At 39.1% G+C, this 16,785-nt stretch overlaps 1 protein-coding gene across 1 annotated transcript in view; it reads right to left on the bottom strand.

Moving 5' to 3' along the window:
* Positions 1-16,785, bottom strand: part of BCAM (basal cell adhesion molecule (Lutheran blood group)) — a 39,671-nt gene that overhangs the window by 9,253 nt on the left and 13,633 nt on the right. Inside the window, exons 2-14 of the mRNA XM_072110398.1 lie at positions 13,353-13,477; positions 10,531-10,747; positions 9,160-9,230; positions 8,972-9,068; positions 7,980-8,162; positions 7,760-7,884; positions 6,732-6,891; positions 5,923-6,038; positions 5,688-5,829; positions 2,341-2,468; positions 1,662-1,797; positions 804-839; positions 422-557 (exon numbers count right to left, since the gene is read on the bottom strand). Of these exons, the coding sequence (XP_071966499.1) occupies positions 422-557; positions 804-839; positions 1,662-1,797; positions 2,341-2,468; positions 5,688-5,829; positions 5,923-6,038; positions 6,732-6,891; positions 7,760-7,884; positions 7,980-8,162; positions 8,972-9,068; positions 9,160-9,230; positions 10,531-10,747; positions 13,353-13,477 (1,672 nt within the window). The remainder of the gene's footprint in view (positions 1-421; positions 558-803; positions 840-1,661; positions 1,798-2,340; positions 2,469-5,687; positions 5,830-5,922; positions 6,039-6,731; positions 6,892-7,759; positions 7,885-7,979; positions 8,163-8,971; positions 9,069-9,159; positions 9,231-10,530; positions 10,748-13,352; positions 13,478-16,785) is intronic.

The raw sequence follows: 16,785 nt of genomic DNA, 5'->3' as shown, positions 1-16,785 counted from the left end.
TCTATGTGTCTCTCCTCACAGTGCCATACTGGCAAAGACTAGGGGGGGTAGGAGCAGGATGAGTCATAACTCTCCTGCTGCAGCTCTTCCTATTCAGAAAAGGTCAGAGATGTGAAGAAAGAAGTATGGAGGGTCTGCTCACAGTACAAAAGTAAGTATGAGGCATGATTAATCAATTGCTTAACTTTCAGGGATTATCCAAAAGGCAGTAAAGGCACATGGGCAACTTATGTAAAAGAGTGGCCAACCCCTTTAATAAGACAACCATTTCCCACTAGTGTATACATTATTACTTATCAATCATTTTTAAAGTAGAGAACATTCATGTTAGACAAACATCAAAGGAAATCATAAAAAAGGTTTAAGAACTGAAATGCTGTATAACACCAATTTTCAAATGCACCCTGCCCAAACGACTTACAGGGGCTGTTTTTCTGAGCGACCACAGGCCAACTTTCCTTTCTTCTGTAAGAAGTAGAAGAGAGCGACCACCAGTAGAAGGAGCAGTACACAGACAACCACAGCAATAATGGCTGTGCTGCTGCCGCCGCTTTGTTCTGCATGAGACAGAATTAAAAGCATGAGCCATAGATCTACAGTACAATGTAACATAAAGCATATAAGGAGCGGAAGTTGATATAGAGGCAGCAAAATAAATTACAGGTTTACCATCGAGGAACTGAGGATACATTTACACTTTATATAATGATATTTATACCAGGGACAGTTGTATATTAATATATTATATGCATAGCCTATATAAAACTAATAATCCCTCCTATATATACAGTATATAAACTTACCTTGAGCAGGTGCTGTGCTTGGGGCCACCATGCTTGCTATAGAAAAACAAGAAACATAATCAATTGTGATGAGTATTATATATATATATATATATATATATATATATATATATATATATATATATGAGCATATGTAATTTTGGACAACTTACTAATCACTTATCCAATATACATATTGTACTATATCATATTAAACCTTTTAAACAACATTTATTTTTATGTAACCAATTGAGCTAATGCATGTAACTATGTCATAACCTAGAAATGAACAGAACAGTGATAATGTATGTGAACCACCCAATAGTTCCCCCTTGTTCTTGTACCACATGTGATCATACATAGTGTGCCAGTAGAATAACCAGTATAATGATGCATCGTGATATAAATCAGCACAGAATATTGGGTCTTAAAGGGAGCCTGTCACCAGGATTTACTCCACTAAACTATTAGTCCCCTCTGGTACAGTATGAATAGTGCTTTGTAAATTCCCTCTTTTATGTGAATATCACATATTTCTCTATAAAAGAAATCTCAGAAGATAGGGGCTTTGGAAGTGACACTACCCCTGCAACCACTAAATTTGACTCATTTCATGTGAAAATGAGGTGAGAAGGATCATATTCACCTGACTCTGGGGGAGACTTTTTATATGTAAATGGGTGAGATTTCACATAAAAGGGGGAATTCTAGAAAGGACTTGTCATACCCTGTCTGAGGGTTCTAGTAGTTTAATGGGGAAAAACCTGGTGTCAGGTTCTCTTTAATGATATGGTACAAAGGAACAATAATATATGAAATTGGTATGAATTTTGTACTTTCCCTGAAATCAACCCCCAGGATTCCCTTAGCCTGACTTACAGATGCTTAGCTTGAATTTTTTCTCTTTGGATCCAATTGTATTTTTTGCAGTGCATGAAATATCATTAACAAGCTTGGAGGTGACCTTCACCGCAACCTCGCTTTTTACACTCATGCCAGAAACTGTCTGGGAAGGCTGCAATAGAAATATAACAATCACTGTAAACAGTCCTTGGAACAAATTAGAAATATGACAAGAATAACCATTGTTTGGGTGGAATTAGTTAAGTGTAGATCACAAAACCCACAGGATATGTTGAAAAGGAGTCATCATTGGTCACATGTGTCCTGTTCATTGAGTCACAGTGACATAACAATGGGCAATAACAATAGACACTGGGCTCTCAAAACATGGAGTCTTCATTGGTGATGACTTTAGTGGGTTTTCCAAAAAATGTATATGGCAACATTTGACTATCCAAGGAGTTGACACTGTACCCATTGTGATGGCTTGGAATGATAAAACATATAGTCATAGTGGACATGTTATATCTTATAATAGGTCCGTAAGGTTATCAAATAGCCTATACCATACATATGACATATGAACTACACAATAATGGCATCTGAAATACATATGGCAGTAACACATTTATCATTAGGGAATACTAGAGGCTCTAAAAGTGGTTATTCCCATTCAATTATATTCTAATTTTACATGATGAATGTAGATGCTAACCTTTAGATCTGCGGGGTGCCAGATTATCTCAGGCTCTGGGTACCCGGTTGCTGAACAAGATAATGTTAACATTTCCCCCTCAGAAGGTACATCCACTGTTTCACTCTCCGGTCCAAGATCTGGTGGTCCTAGGATGAAGATAAAAGCCGTAACTATAAGTTAAGAATATGCTATCTAATATATACTATAGAATATGCACAATTTATTTACTAGCCTAATGATGACTATATGGGCCATGTGGGAAGAACCCCAGACTCTTCCCTAATGCGTGAGGATAGAAACATAATGACTCATACCGAGTAACAAGCAAAGGGGGCCCATGACTGTGGGACGGGGGAACCTATAAATCCTGGGGCCAGCGGGAAGGATGCCTTAAATGGTAAAATCATCCAAGGGCACAGGAGTGAGTATTTTTGCTAGGGTCATTGGAACCATTAAAGTATATTGGCTCTGCTAAAATGTTGTTCTCTGGCTGAATACTGTACATCAGGCAGCTGTGGATTAGGGTGTTGGTGAATCCCACCCTTCACCATTCTCCCCTGATTGTTTTAGTTAAGTGATTTAAAGAAAGCTGTGGACATTTTGACCCATAAATTAAAGTGGTCTTTGTATCTATTCCAGACAAGCGAGGGAGGGGGGGGGGGGGGGGGTTCAACTCCTTAAGGGTGCAGTCCTTCATTTTTCGATCCCCACCTTCTAATATCTATAACTTTTTCATTTCCATGTACAGAGCTGTATGAGGGCTTATTTCTGCATAACAAATTGCACTTGCACCATTTGAGTTTCGCCATCTTCCGGCGCTAATAACGTTTTCATACTTCTGTGTATGGAGCTGTGTAAGGTGTCATTTCTTGCAAGATGAGCTGATGTTTTCATTACTACCATTTTGAGAACTGTTCAACATTTTGATCACTTCTGCCACATTTTTTATATGCAGCAAACCCGATGTCTGTATGATGAGGGCTCCCCCCTTGAGCTCTCTTAATACATCCTTATCAGCAGCATGACGTACAGGTATATCAAGGAGCTTTAAGGAATGTGTCTCAGTTTCTGCCAGTCTCTAGCTGGAAAAAACTAGTCTTATGCTGCGTCAGATTTATTTGTGATGATATTTCTGGTGCAGCACAAGACTGCCAGTTCCCACTTTAGACCTACTTTTAGTTGGTCTAAACTGTGCCACAGATTTTTGGGCGCACAAACAATTTCCCGCAAGCCACGTCATCTGAAAAGTGCCAAAAAAGGTTTAAAATCCTTGATAAATGTGGTGTAGAGATGAGCGAGCACTAAAATGCTCGAGTGCTCGTTATTCGAGACAAACTTTTGCCGATTGAAGTCAATGGGAGACTCAAGCATTTTTCAATGTATTTCATTTTATTGAAAAATAATGTCTTCTGATAAGTTAGCAGATGTATGGAAACATCTGCAATGTGTTCTTCACTGAAGAACACATTGCAGATGTTTCCGTACATCTGCTAACTTATTCGAAGACACGAGTGCAGAACGGGGTTCTTCGCAATAATATGTGAAGAACAATAAGTGTGAAGAACACATTGTAGATGTTTCCATACATCTGCTAACTTATCAGAAGACAATTTGCATTGCCTTGAGCAGTTCTCGAGCGGGCGAAATACTCGTCCGAGCAATGAGTACGCTAATACTCGAACGAGCATCAAGCTAGGACGAGTATGCTCGCTCATCTCTAATGTGGTGCAAGGCATTTTAAACAGGTATTTTTTTTTAAAAAGTGGGTTAATAAATTTCCCCCTGTGTTTTCTCTCATTTCAGTTGTTTTAAGATGAATTGAAGTTCAACATCTTTTACATCAGATGAACTGTCAGCACCGCAAGGTAGACTGTAAGCTGTCCGTTTTAGCATTCCCTCTTTTGTCCCATTTTGCTTTTAAAAAAAATCTCTTCCAAAGAAAATGAATCCATTTGCGATCCAGCGGCGCGTTCTCTGTGGAGGATTTGGGTGTTCCGGTGATTCACTAAGGTAGTTCCCCCGATGTCCACTAGGTGTGGCTGCTGCGCTGAATTCCGTCGGAGTTCACTGAAGTTCACCAAGCCAGATTGGGTGCAGGTAAGCGCGTATCAAGAGACACATTTTTTAAAAAAATACGGCGGTTTCTCCGCCGATGGGTTTTCCGACAGCCGCTGCGTGCATGCCGGCACCGATGCACCACAATCCGATCGTGTGCGCCAAAATCCCGGGGCAATTCAGGGAAAATCTGCGCAAAACTGTAAAATTCGGGTAACCCGAAGTAAAAACGTGATTTGGGCCCTTAGTAAATGACCCCCTATATCTTTAACTGACACAGCGTCTGGTTCTGCAGCTCACAGAATCACAAGCCCGATGAGAAAAAAAGCAAGATACTAGGTACCATAGAGTCCCAGTCCCTAAAAGTAACATTTCTGAACATAATAATAATTCCTTTATTTATACAGCACCAACATATTTCGCAGCGCTAAACAGTGCTTGACAACAGGCAAGTTTTAACAAAAAAAGGAAATGCTATAAGGAATATTTCATATCCTCATATACACATGGCTGCCTTTAAATTCGTGTTGTAAAATCTGGTGAGTCTTAATTTATTAAGAGAAGGACAACCTTAGGTATTTTTGTTTTTTCTGCAATTGGGCCAATCTGTGAGACCTGTAACAGGTACTAAAGTTTTTCACACCTAGCATCCTCCCTTCCAACCAAGCTTACCCTCCAATAGCCTTTCTTCAGCTGCCTTGACCTTTTTGGATGAAAAAAGAGATTTACCTCTAACCTCATAGAAGTCTTTAAAGGAAACCTACCAACAGGATGAAGGTTTGTAAACTAAGCACACTGACATACTGGTGTGTTCCTCCTGTGCCAGTATATGCTCTTCTTTAAAGCGCCGAAGCGGCTTCTGCTATAAAGTTTAAAAAGTGTTAAAACCGCAATACCGCGGTTTTAACACTAACGAAACTAAGCACCGGCACCAGCTCACCCTGAGCTGGTGCTCGGTGTTTGCAGCTTAAACCTACCATTTGAAATGGTAGGTTTCCTTTAAGCTTTCTGTGACCTTGTTTTTATAAAAATAGAGGCTTTTGGAATTATGCAAATGAATTTAAGTGACTCTAGGCTCCATAGGTGTTAATGTAGCAGGAGCCCCACAGGCTAATTTGCATAATTTTAATGCCTTTAAAAAAAAAAAAAAAAAAATATAAGATCATAGGAAAGCTTATCAAAGCGCAGATCCTGGCAGAGTGGACACACACCAGTATCTCAGTGTGCTTAGTTGACAAAACTTCATCCTGGTGGCAAATGTCCTTTAAGCCTTGTTGTTACAGAGTAAATTTGATTTGTTTTGCCCTTACCTTCCACAACAACTGTGACACTCTCCTCTTTGCGCAGTCCTGGAACTGTCGACACGGTAGCTTCACAAGTATAAACCCCAGAATCGGCATATGATAAATTACGCAAACGATGTCTGTTACTGCTAGAAAGAACAACATTCCCCTGTAACAAAACATTGTGAGATATGAATACAACCTCATCAGTTGATAGTGGAATAGATTAGAACGTACATGACAGTAGCAGAGGAAGCTATACCTTCTTCCAGACCAAGTCGGGTCTTTCTGAGCCATCGCCTATGCAGCTAAGAGGCACATCTTCCCCAACAGAGTGACGGACTTGTCCAGATGGGATGAGGGTTAGAGGATTTAGGTCTGCAGGAGAAAAATTGTTGGTCATGAAGTTAGAAAAACAGGCTGTAGAATACTATAGGTACTGTAGCTCAGCAAATTTAAAATATTTTGCTACTCTTACAACCTATATACGGTACTTCATCAATCTGAATGGTACCTGTAGGGTAAATAGGCATGTGTTCTTTTTTTCCCCATTCAATTTTTGTTCATGACTAAAATTATTATTGAGTCCAGGGAAACCTCTTTAAAGCGGTTGTACATGTTTATTTTTTTTTTTTAATATATGGCTGAAGCGGCTTGAAAAATAATAAAATGCATACACTTACCTCTCTCACCACTCCCATTCAGCTGCGGACCTAAAAGTGCCGACCCCACCAAAGCTACGCGCCTGCTACACATTGAAACTAATGCAGTAGCAGGCGTGCAGATATGGTTGGGGCGGCAATTCGGGTCTCTATAAACAAACAGAGATCCGGTAGTGACGGCTGGCAACACAGCTGAATGGGATCGGGGAGAGAGTTAAGTATATGCATTTTATTATTTTTGAAGACCCTCCAGCCATATATTTAAAATAATTTAAACCTGCTTCCGCCCATTTAAAATCTCTTAGAAGAGACAAAGAGATGAGGCCCAAAGTTAAACAAGTAAGTACAGAACTACAGGGTAGACAGTGCAGGAAAGTGATCAATTACTTAGTACAAAGATCCCACTTACAATGAACATTGATTTCTATTTGTTTTTTGAGCACAATGTCCTCAGGGCTGTCAAAATCCAGGGCTTCGCAGATGTAACTGCCACTATCCTCTCGAGAGATATTTTTAAAAATATAATTTCCATCAGAATCAGAATTCAAGTCATCCACATCACCATTAGCCTGTAAATGTAAGATATTAAGGGGTGAAGGTTGCATGTAATTTAAAAACAAGCAAAAATAAAACAACTTTCTTTATGCACAAAGTCATTATTTTTATGGGCTGTGTGTGGCATTGCAACTTAGTCCCTTTGCAGATTATGGGGTAAACTGAAAAACATACAAGTGAATGCAAAAAATAGATTAAAATACTATCTTCCAGTATTAATATTTGGCAAGAATCTATGGATAGAAATAAACTACATATTGGATGAAAAACTGACAAATTCCCAAATCTACCCAATGGCTGATAAAGAGGGAAATAAACAAGTTGTTGTTTAGCCCAGTCCGATTGTTCTCGAGAGCCGCTATCATTGGTGCCTGGTAGCAACATACATAAGCCAACCTAATCATACATGTGAGCTAGGAAAGACAGTCACATGTATGGTTGACAACTCATTTAATTTGTATGGAAGCCTTAAAGGAGTTGTCCAACGAGTTGTTCCCTTGGATCATGAGCACGGGGGTCTGTTGTATCCCAAATGGAGGAGTGAGTCCGACATATAAGCTGCCACTCCATTCAGTCTTTAGCACAGTATTTGGCTATCTTACTCAAAACCATGGAGATGAATAGTGAAGCAGGCACATGTGTGACCAGCTGCTACTTTTCCGTTATTGATAATAGCAAAAATAACACAGGCTGCAGCGCTATTTTTGCCTTTATAAATGATGGACAAACGCAAGTTAGACTTGCTTACATGAAAGTCAAGGGTTTACCATCAGTAAAAGGTGGCTGATAATTGTATTCCATGATGGAAAAGACTAATGGACACCGCTAGAGATGTTTTGAACTTATCCTATAGCAACAGATTAAAATGTACAAAAAAATGACCTTTTGCTTCTGGAACAAGTAAGTAGGGGCAGGGTTCCCATCTCCTTCACATCGTAGAGTCACTTTATCTCCTTCCTTAAGGGGTTGATCGGGTAACACCATTAACTTCACATTTTCAGTGTAATCTGAAAGGGAAAATGAAATGGGTATTGAAATGTAATATAAACCAATAACAAGATGAGTCCAGAGCCAGATGATGGCTTCTATTAGTCCTACTTACAGTGGAGTGACAGCTTGAATTCCTTGGATTCCATGTGACTTGTTAAGCCTCCTGGTAGGGGGAATACAGCCTTACAAGAAAAGACTGCATCAGCATCTGCTTTGGTGGGCTTCAGGTAAAGCGTGCTGGAAACCGTGTACAAACCAGATGCCTCAGTGGTTGTCCGAGATGAAGCATACAAATCTGTAATTGAAAGTGAGAGATTATATAAGAAGGTGTCAGAGCTCCCAACACAAGAGAAAACCTACAGGACTTACGTAATTTTAAAACTCCTGAAAGACAAATTAAATTACACTAGGTAAGTGGATATAGGAGCCAGTGTGAAAACTGGGTCACTTAGGCTGCTGTGAAACTACAGAGTCTAGTATGCCCACTTCAAGACTTTGGTCTTTGGTCCAACACTGAGTAGGAACCCCACAATGGGTTACTGCATACACATAAAAGACACAGAATCACTGCATACATTAAAAACCTTTCAACTAACAAGACCAGAACAAATAGACTCCTTGGTATTACATATTCACATAAATAATTTTGCACATGAGCCAAGGACCTTACATGGGATAAAGGGAGAATAACTTGGACAATAATGGACACCAGTATCTACAGTATACCAATAGAGGTAGCAACAGTCAAATCACATCACACATGAAAAAAGCAAATATAGAGCAAGGGGAGCTGTACCAACTATGGTTAGACAAAAACACTATGGTCTATTTAAACAAAAATTCTCCCAAAAAATTACCTGAGGGATTGGGTGGCAATAAAAGTCACCCCATCTGCTGCAGTGAAGAAACCTTAGTAGAAAGTTTTCTAAGCACTGTAGTTTGCTGGAAGTGTTTTTTCAGTATCTCTATTTGGCATGGTTTGTTTCCGGAAGCCAAGTAGATTTGGCATTGAGACCTGCAGCATTATGACTGCCTGCAGTACACAGCTTATACAAGAATCACATTATCAAAACATAAAAGGGCTGCACTTCCACTCTACTTTACCTGCTGTTTTCTCAACTCCAGCATTGAGAGCAACTTTATTTCTGTACCACTCGATTGTTGGTGCTGGGTATGAATTTCTACTGGTGCATGTTCCAACCTTAGAAACAATAGAGAACGTAATACTGATTTATGCAGTACCCAAAGGAACAGTATATGAAGTGAGGCTGAAGCAGAATCCATTATATTACCTCAGCTGCTACAGATTCTGTGATGGATAATACTTGGGAATTTACAGATAGCTCTGGAGAAGAAGGTGACACTAAAGGTAGGAAGAAAAGAAAATTACACATATATTTTATATACATATACTAGTGTAGATCCTGGTGTTGCCAGGGATAGTAAATAACTGCTCTTAGCTTTAACAAAATAGAATTGGTTAACAAAAAATAATATATATCTATCTATGCATCTATCTCTCCCTGTCTGTCTCTGTCACTCACTCTCCCTGCCGGTCTCTCTGTCTCACTCACACTCCCTTCCTGTCTCTCTGGCACTCACTCTCCCTGTCCCTCTGTCACTCACTCTCCCTATCTGTCTCTCTTTTTAACTCACTCACTCTCTCACTCACTCTTCTTGTCTGTTTCTCTGTCTTTCACTCACTTATTCTTCCTGTCTGTCTCTCACTCTCCCTGTCTTTCTTTCTGTCACTCACACTCCCTGTCTGTCTCTCTGTCACTCACACTCCCCGTCTGTCTCTCTGTCACTCACACTCCCCGTCTGTCTCTCTGTCACTCACACTCCCTATCTGTCTCTCTGTCACTCACACTCCCTATCTGTCTCTCTGTCACTCACACTCCCTATCTGTCTCTCTGTCACTCACACTCCCTATCTGTCTCTCTGTCACTCACACTCCCTATCTGTCTCTCTGTCACTCACACTCCCTGTCTGTCTCTCTGTCACTCACACTCCCTGTCTGTCTCTCTGTCACTCACACTCCCTGTCTGTCTCTCTGTCACTCCCACTCCCTGTCTGTCTCTCTGTCACTCACACTCCCTGTCTGTCTCTCTGTCTCTATCCATCTTACCTCACACATAAGTGTCTTATACTCATTGCCTATAGTAACCAATCAAAGCTCAGAGCTCATATTAATGACCTGTGGCAGAATAGCAACCAATCATTGCTCAGCCTCTAACTGCCACAGCAGCAGCAGAGAGACAGTGGCTCCTATATATGGTGGCTAATAAGTGTTTTTTCGAAAGTGTGGGGTGAAAATTTTGGCTCAAAACCTTTGCAAAATTTGTGATTGTAAACGCAACTATGCAGATTCAAAGGACATACATACATATACATACATACACACACACACACATACACTCAGATTTATATATTAGATAGATATATAGATATAAACCTTATTCTTTTTCTCAATGGCATATAGAGGGGAGCTCTTCCCATGCGACAGATATTAGAAGAACCTCTCTAAAAATAATTGTTTGAGTATTTGCCTTGCTTCCAACTACAAATTTATGGCCATTTATAGTATAAGTGGGCTAATGTCGGCTAGTTCTGACCAAGTTGTAAATCTGAATTATTTACAAGTACCAGATGCTAGTACTCACCATAAACTTTCAGCTGAGTGCTGCCCTCACCAGTTCCTTCACTCCCTGCATTCACTCTACAAGTAAATTCATTTTCATCCTTTACACGGACATCATTTATGACCAGACTGTTGTCACTCCTGATAGCTGCTCTGCTGCTGAAATCTGTGTCGGGGTCTACCAATGTCTTCCCATCATTGAAGGTTGCGATCCTATTCCTTTGTCCCTCTTGATCTATCTGTGGATCAAATTTGTGGAAAAACATCAATTACCTTAAGAAACTGAATCATTGCGGAGTCACAGCAGAATGTCCAGATATACCGAATAAAAGAGCTATGGCAAAGAAAGGGCAAAAATGTCCAAAAATAACATAGTTTTATCAAAACAAAAAAACAACCAAAAGAATCCACAGCAAAAGACTGAACAATTAAAAAGTACACACAGTACCTAACACAATCAAGGGGAACTTACAAAATAATGAGGCACATCTTATATGGTCTTCTGCCATGAAATGATATGTTACCAACACTATCTGACCCAACATGTGAGGGTTAGGATGATAAATAATGATATTAATATTGTAATACATTAAATTAAGCAAAATCAGAAAGGATGAGCCTTGAATATACCCAAAGTGTTTGGAAAAAAGCGAGGAAATTGAACAAGCACTTAAATAGGTCAATCACGGGTGGAAGTCTTCAAAAGCAGATGATCCAGAAGCATCAAAAGTTCACCAGAAAAATATGGTTGCGAAGAATAAAGAAATACTTTTTTAAGGAGTGCTGCTTCGCTACTATCCTAAATGTGTGATGTAACAGAGGTAAAATACAGGCAAAACCATATCAAAAGAGAAGTGAGGAAGACAAACAGCGGCAGAGGAGAGAAAGAGCATAGAGACCAGAGAATGATTTTGGATATTTTGTAAAGGCTTTGATCTCAGACACCACTTATCTCCAAAATAAAAGGGCTCTATAAAAAACTCAAGCCCAACATTACTTCTTTGAGTACTGTTAATTTGGAAGTTAAGGAAAAATGAAATCTAAGATCAGTCATATACTTTATATAGTCATTCAGCTAACAGCTTTTCTGACTGACTTTCCTATATACTGTGCATGTATGCTCAGCCCAGCTAAGTAGTGGTTCTTATGCCAGATAACATAACAATTAACAATGGCTGGCCAGTACTCATCTAGTGGCCATCTTAATCTATATATTTAATGCAAACTTCTCTGCTAACAGGGATGGGTTCAAATTGATTAAAGTGTTTTGTAACATAGTCATAATTGAGATAAGATTTATGAAACTGTTTAAAGGTAAAAGCTAAGATTTCATTTTAAATGATTCTTCTGAAAAAATTAAAGCTGGACTGAGATTGGTTGTTCTTGCCAACAAAGGTGGTTCCTTGAGACAGCTAAATAAATTGACCAAAAAGTTTTGTCCAAAGAAACCTGTGAACATCTGCAGTCAAATTTAAGTTCTTAGTTTTCAGCTGCACTATCCATCATACAAGAATGGTCTGATGATAGGGGTCCCAGGATGCTATTTTGGTACTTGCAGATCCAGGAAAGAAAAGATAAAGCATTTTCTAAAAAATTCACAACATCAAATAAGGAAGGTGCCCTGTGGCCTGTCCATTCTTATTATATGTAACTCACAATGCTCACACAATGCTACTAAGAAATATCTTAATGGGGAATTCCAGACTCTTAAATATCTAGTATAATCCTCTTCCATTGTATGGGGTCTCACAGCTAGTACTGTGACAGGGAATGCAATGAAATCCACAGCACAGCAAGAGGAACTTGGTGCAGCAGTACTTGCTACATCATGTGGACTGAGCCATGTCAAAGAAAGCAAGTGCTATAACCAGCTTTTCACATTAAATGGGTCATCTGGTTTCCACCTCAAATTTACTTGCTACACAGAGGATTAACAAGTGAAACATTTTATGTGACTCATTGGTCATTTTATACCAATAGAATCCTTGGGATGAATGAAATAAAAGTGCCAGAACACTCAAAAGAAGAAACAACCTTTTCAACAATGTTTTATTATGGCTTATAGGAAACCTACCATCAAAAATCTACCTATTAATGTAGATCTGATGTTAGATGGCCAGTAACGTGCTAAACCCTAATCTATTTTTACCTTATCCTAATACTTTCTAAACTAAACTACACTTTATTTAGCTAATATGCTAATTATCGCCAGAGGCTACTGGGGCATGGAGTAGCCTCTCCAGGCTGAGCTAGCAAAGGATACTTCATGCCTCTGTGTGTTGCCTCTGCGATCCCACCTACCACCTCCCACTTCTGTAGCATTCCAGCTCCTTTGGAGCTCTGCAAGCACCCATCAGCTCTGAAGCTGGTGCTACTGCACATGCACAAAGCTCCAAACTAGCTGGACAGATACAAATGTGAGGGAGGGATCGCAGAGGCTCAGGGAGACTAATCGACATCCTAGTAGCTTCTGCCAATTATTAGCATGTTAGCTACATAAAGTTTAATTTAGAAAGTATTTTAGGATTAGGTAAAAACAGATTAGGGTTTTTGACAACTTTGCAAATATTGATAGAACAAATGGAATTAAAAATGGTATTAAACTTTTTGTGAAGCCTATATAGCAAGCTTTATACTGCATCTGCCAAGGAGGTTTTCCGGGGTAGGTTTCATATTGTCTTGCATGGCACGCTTTCTAACATTCAAGACTCTGCAAACATAGGGGTAGAGCCCCTGAAAGTAATGAAAAATGAAATTTATTGCATTGGAACTGAATTCCATATGATTCAACCTGAGGTTGCAGTAAAAAAAGTCTTCATGGATGAAATACATATTAGGACTTACATAGGACCACTCCACACTGTACTTGGTGGATCCAGTAACCTTCACATTACACATGAAGATAGCCTCATGACCAGATTCAACTTCAACCTTTGGTGGGACATTAACAGTCACTGCACAGAGAAAGCCTGCAAAACAGAAGAAGCAAGATAATAATTGCTGCACAAGACAGTAATATTGCCACTGCATATAATACCTAATATTCAGATGCCATATACAATAACATCTCATCAAACCAGAAGAGACTGCTCCAATCATTCATTCAACTATTGGCAAAGGAGACACGGCAGTTTTCGATATGAGATGATGTAGGGTAAAAAAACCTGATGTGTGATTCTCCCCAGAAAATGTTTTGAATCCTTGAATCTTTTGTGCAATTCCTGCCTCTCCTGATCCCTCTCCTGTCCTCATTTCTTAATTTGAGATATCCCTTTCTCCAATAGGATTAAAAAAAAAAAGTTATATATGGCTGGGGGTGTTATAGATGCAAGAAATATCGTATACAAACCTCTTTTCTGTTCACATCCAGTGCTGCCCAGTAATGCCAGATCTCTGCTTTTTTTACAATGGCTGACCACAGCTGGGACTCACAGAAATATCAGCAAGGTGGTAATTCTACTCATAACCTCTATAGACCAATAAAGACTCTAAACTTGAGAATGAAGTTCATATGATCAGGACAGACATTTCCTTGCAAAGAAGCTCCTGTTACCACCACCCTGTGGTTTTGGAATGATGAGTATTAACACTGTAAAGGTCACGTTATCCAACTGGAACCTGCTGCCAGACTGAGCAATGTGAGCCCTTGTGAGAAGGGGAGATATTACATGCTTCATATGAACATTAAGTAAAGGAGGAAATAATGTTTCCTTAAAGGTAACCTTTATATCATACCTAGGTACAGTTTATTATTGTCACTTATCAGCTGGTACAATTATTTTTTTTAACATAAAATGCAATTATTTACCCCTTCATACCATACCCTATACAGATAGCATGTGTGTAAACGTAATGACAGAGGTCCATTTCAAACTGCTATATTTACTGCACTGTGTACCTAAAGTTGTGCATAGTTTCAAATCAGGATTGTGTTTCTAAGTGACACCAAAACAGAGATATCCACTGTTACAGCTCTTCAACTGAAGGAAGAATGGAGAAGGAGCTGCAGGGAATCAGAGCTGCCAGTCTCAGACAGACATACATCGCCCTCTGTAGCTGGACCTGGGGAAGCATGATGCTTTATGATACGGTACATAAATTTAACATATTTTGCTAAAAGGTTATTCAATTTAAAAAAGTAAAAATAGTTATGATATGTAAAGCTGTTACAAAGATATCATCAGTTAAAAAAGAGCAGAACTGAACTGCAAAAATTGGACACTCAGGTACCGATGACCTCTTCATCATAAAAGGGTTAATATGAAGTATTTATGTCTAGTGTCTCTTATAAGTTCACAGTTTTACATACAGTACCTACAAATCTGACAGATTTTCCATGCATTATCTTTGGAAGTATTGTGAAATCCTAACACAGTCGCCCCCTTCTGCAGAATGGAAATAAGCTACAGACGTTCCCGGCAGTATGTTCAGAAGTACAGAACACATGAACTCAGTCCCACGGTCTCATCCAATGCAGCTATTTCTAACTGTAAATATTTGACTATTTCTAGTTCTGTGGGAAATGGAAAAATGAGCCAGATCCACAGGCCTTTCCTATGTAATTATATACATGTTATTCTTCATTACTTTTATCTATTGTTCTATTCTTGGAGACATAAAAAACTGATTTATTTAAGGAAAACTATGGAATAAAGTATTTTTGTTTTATTATTAACATACTGTACACAGCAGTGACTAAAAAAATGTAATTTTCAGGAGCTGTTTGACAACATAATACTCCTAACCACCATTGCCATCAGTCCCTGCTTCATCTTTGATGGATAATACCAACCTGGAAAAAAGCACCCACACTCTTCTATGATATCTATAATGCACAGCTTTACAGTATAAGGGGTAATAGGCTGCTATCCAACACTACATGCCCAGGGTTTAACTTGTGGAGCGTTAAACCCAACAACCCCCTTCACGGAAACTTCTCACATGGACATCCTATAAAAAGGTACAGAGGCAGAGGATGGGAAATATTGCATATATAACAAATATGAAAAATATTGTGCACTTTACTGCAAATGTGTCTCCTTAAAAGCAGGAAAAACCCTGTGGTTTACGTACTCTGATCTGCAGACTTAAGTTGCCAGAACTGTAACCAATTATGAGTCGTTGCATCTAGTTCTGCCTAATGAACCTGTAAATCACAATCAAGACTTAACTATACAATATCCCCTCCCAATGTTAGCCAGGGTCACTCAGCCATGTAGTATTTTATACAAATATCTCCTGTTGCTGTCAATGGCCGATTAATTAGAAGACAAATTGCAGGGTTGGGGAAAAGATGTTCTACAGGATGAGAATTCACTCAAAAAGATCTTGGTTTAATTAGTAAAGGTCGTTGGACAGGGGTGCGGGAGAGGGCTTAATTAGAAGACCGCATCTAGTGGCGCCCAAATCATTCTCATTCCATAATAGCATCAGTTAATCCAAAATCACTATGATACCATGGATCGGTGTCCCAGATCATTCTCACCCCGTAGTCATATAGACTAGTCCCAAATCATTCATACTAGTACTGAATGGGATAATCCCAAATCATTCTCATTACAGTTACATTTGGTAACACATCAATATCATATCATTGCTGGGGGATGCATACACCCTGCAAGCAATAAAAGTGAAGACAAACATGTCCATAAACATGGTTAAGTTTATAGAATTCTCTTGGCTGGTCAAAAAGAAACATAAAACCATATAAAAACTGACCATTTGATCCACAGGTCATAAGATCTATCAATGGTACCAAAGAAATGCACAAGTTGATTTCTCCCCTAACTTCATGAGATTGACACAGTCTTTTCTGCATAAACCATCAGGAGGACATGTACATGTACTGCCTGGCAACAAAGAAAACCCTAGATGCCTTGATGTCAATGCAGCATTATATGTAAGTAATATATTACATCTGATGTTATAAGTCACTGTTTGCTCAGATCAATGGCTCTTACTGCATTTTTCTGTCCTTTCCATTGATTACAGTGCAGCACACACTGCTATTTATAGCTCCATCATATAAGATACAGATGATACAGCTCCATCACTGATCACTGTCTGACTCTTTCAGGGGCATTTTATTTGACTTATTAAGACGTCTCAAACCGGCAACCACATCACTCATAGTTTAATCTGTAGTTGCAGTAGAGACCTAAGTAGTCTCATAAGCTCGCAAGTCAGCATCCTAGTTATTCAGCCTTTCGCGTTGGTTCACTTGTGGTATTTTCATTGCATTTTCAAATACTCTTATATGGTCAGTGCTTGAGCGTGT

This window comes from Engystomops pustulosus, chromosome 6 (assembly GCF_040894005.1).
Source record: "Engystomops pustulosus chromosome 6, aEngPut4.maternal, whole genome shotgun sequence".
Classification (NCBI taxonomy): domain Eukaryota; kingdom Metazoa; phylum Chordata; class Amphibia; order Anura; family Leptodactylidae; genus Engystomops; species Engystomops pustulosus.
The sequence above is the reverse complement of the archived record's forward strand: the minus strand, read 5'-3'. Positions and strand labels throughout refer to the sequence as shown.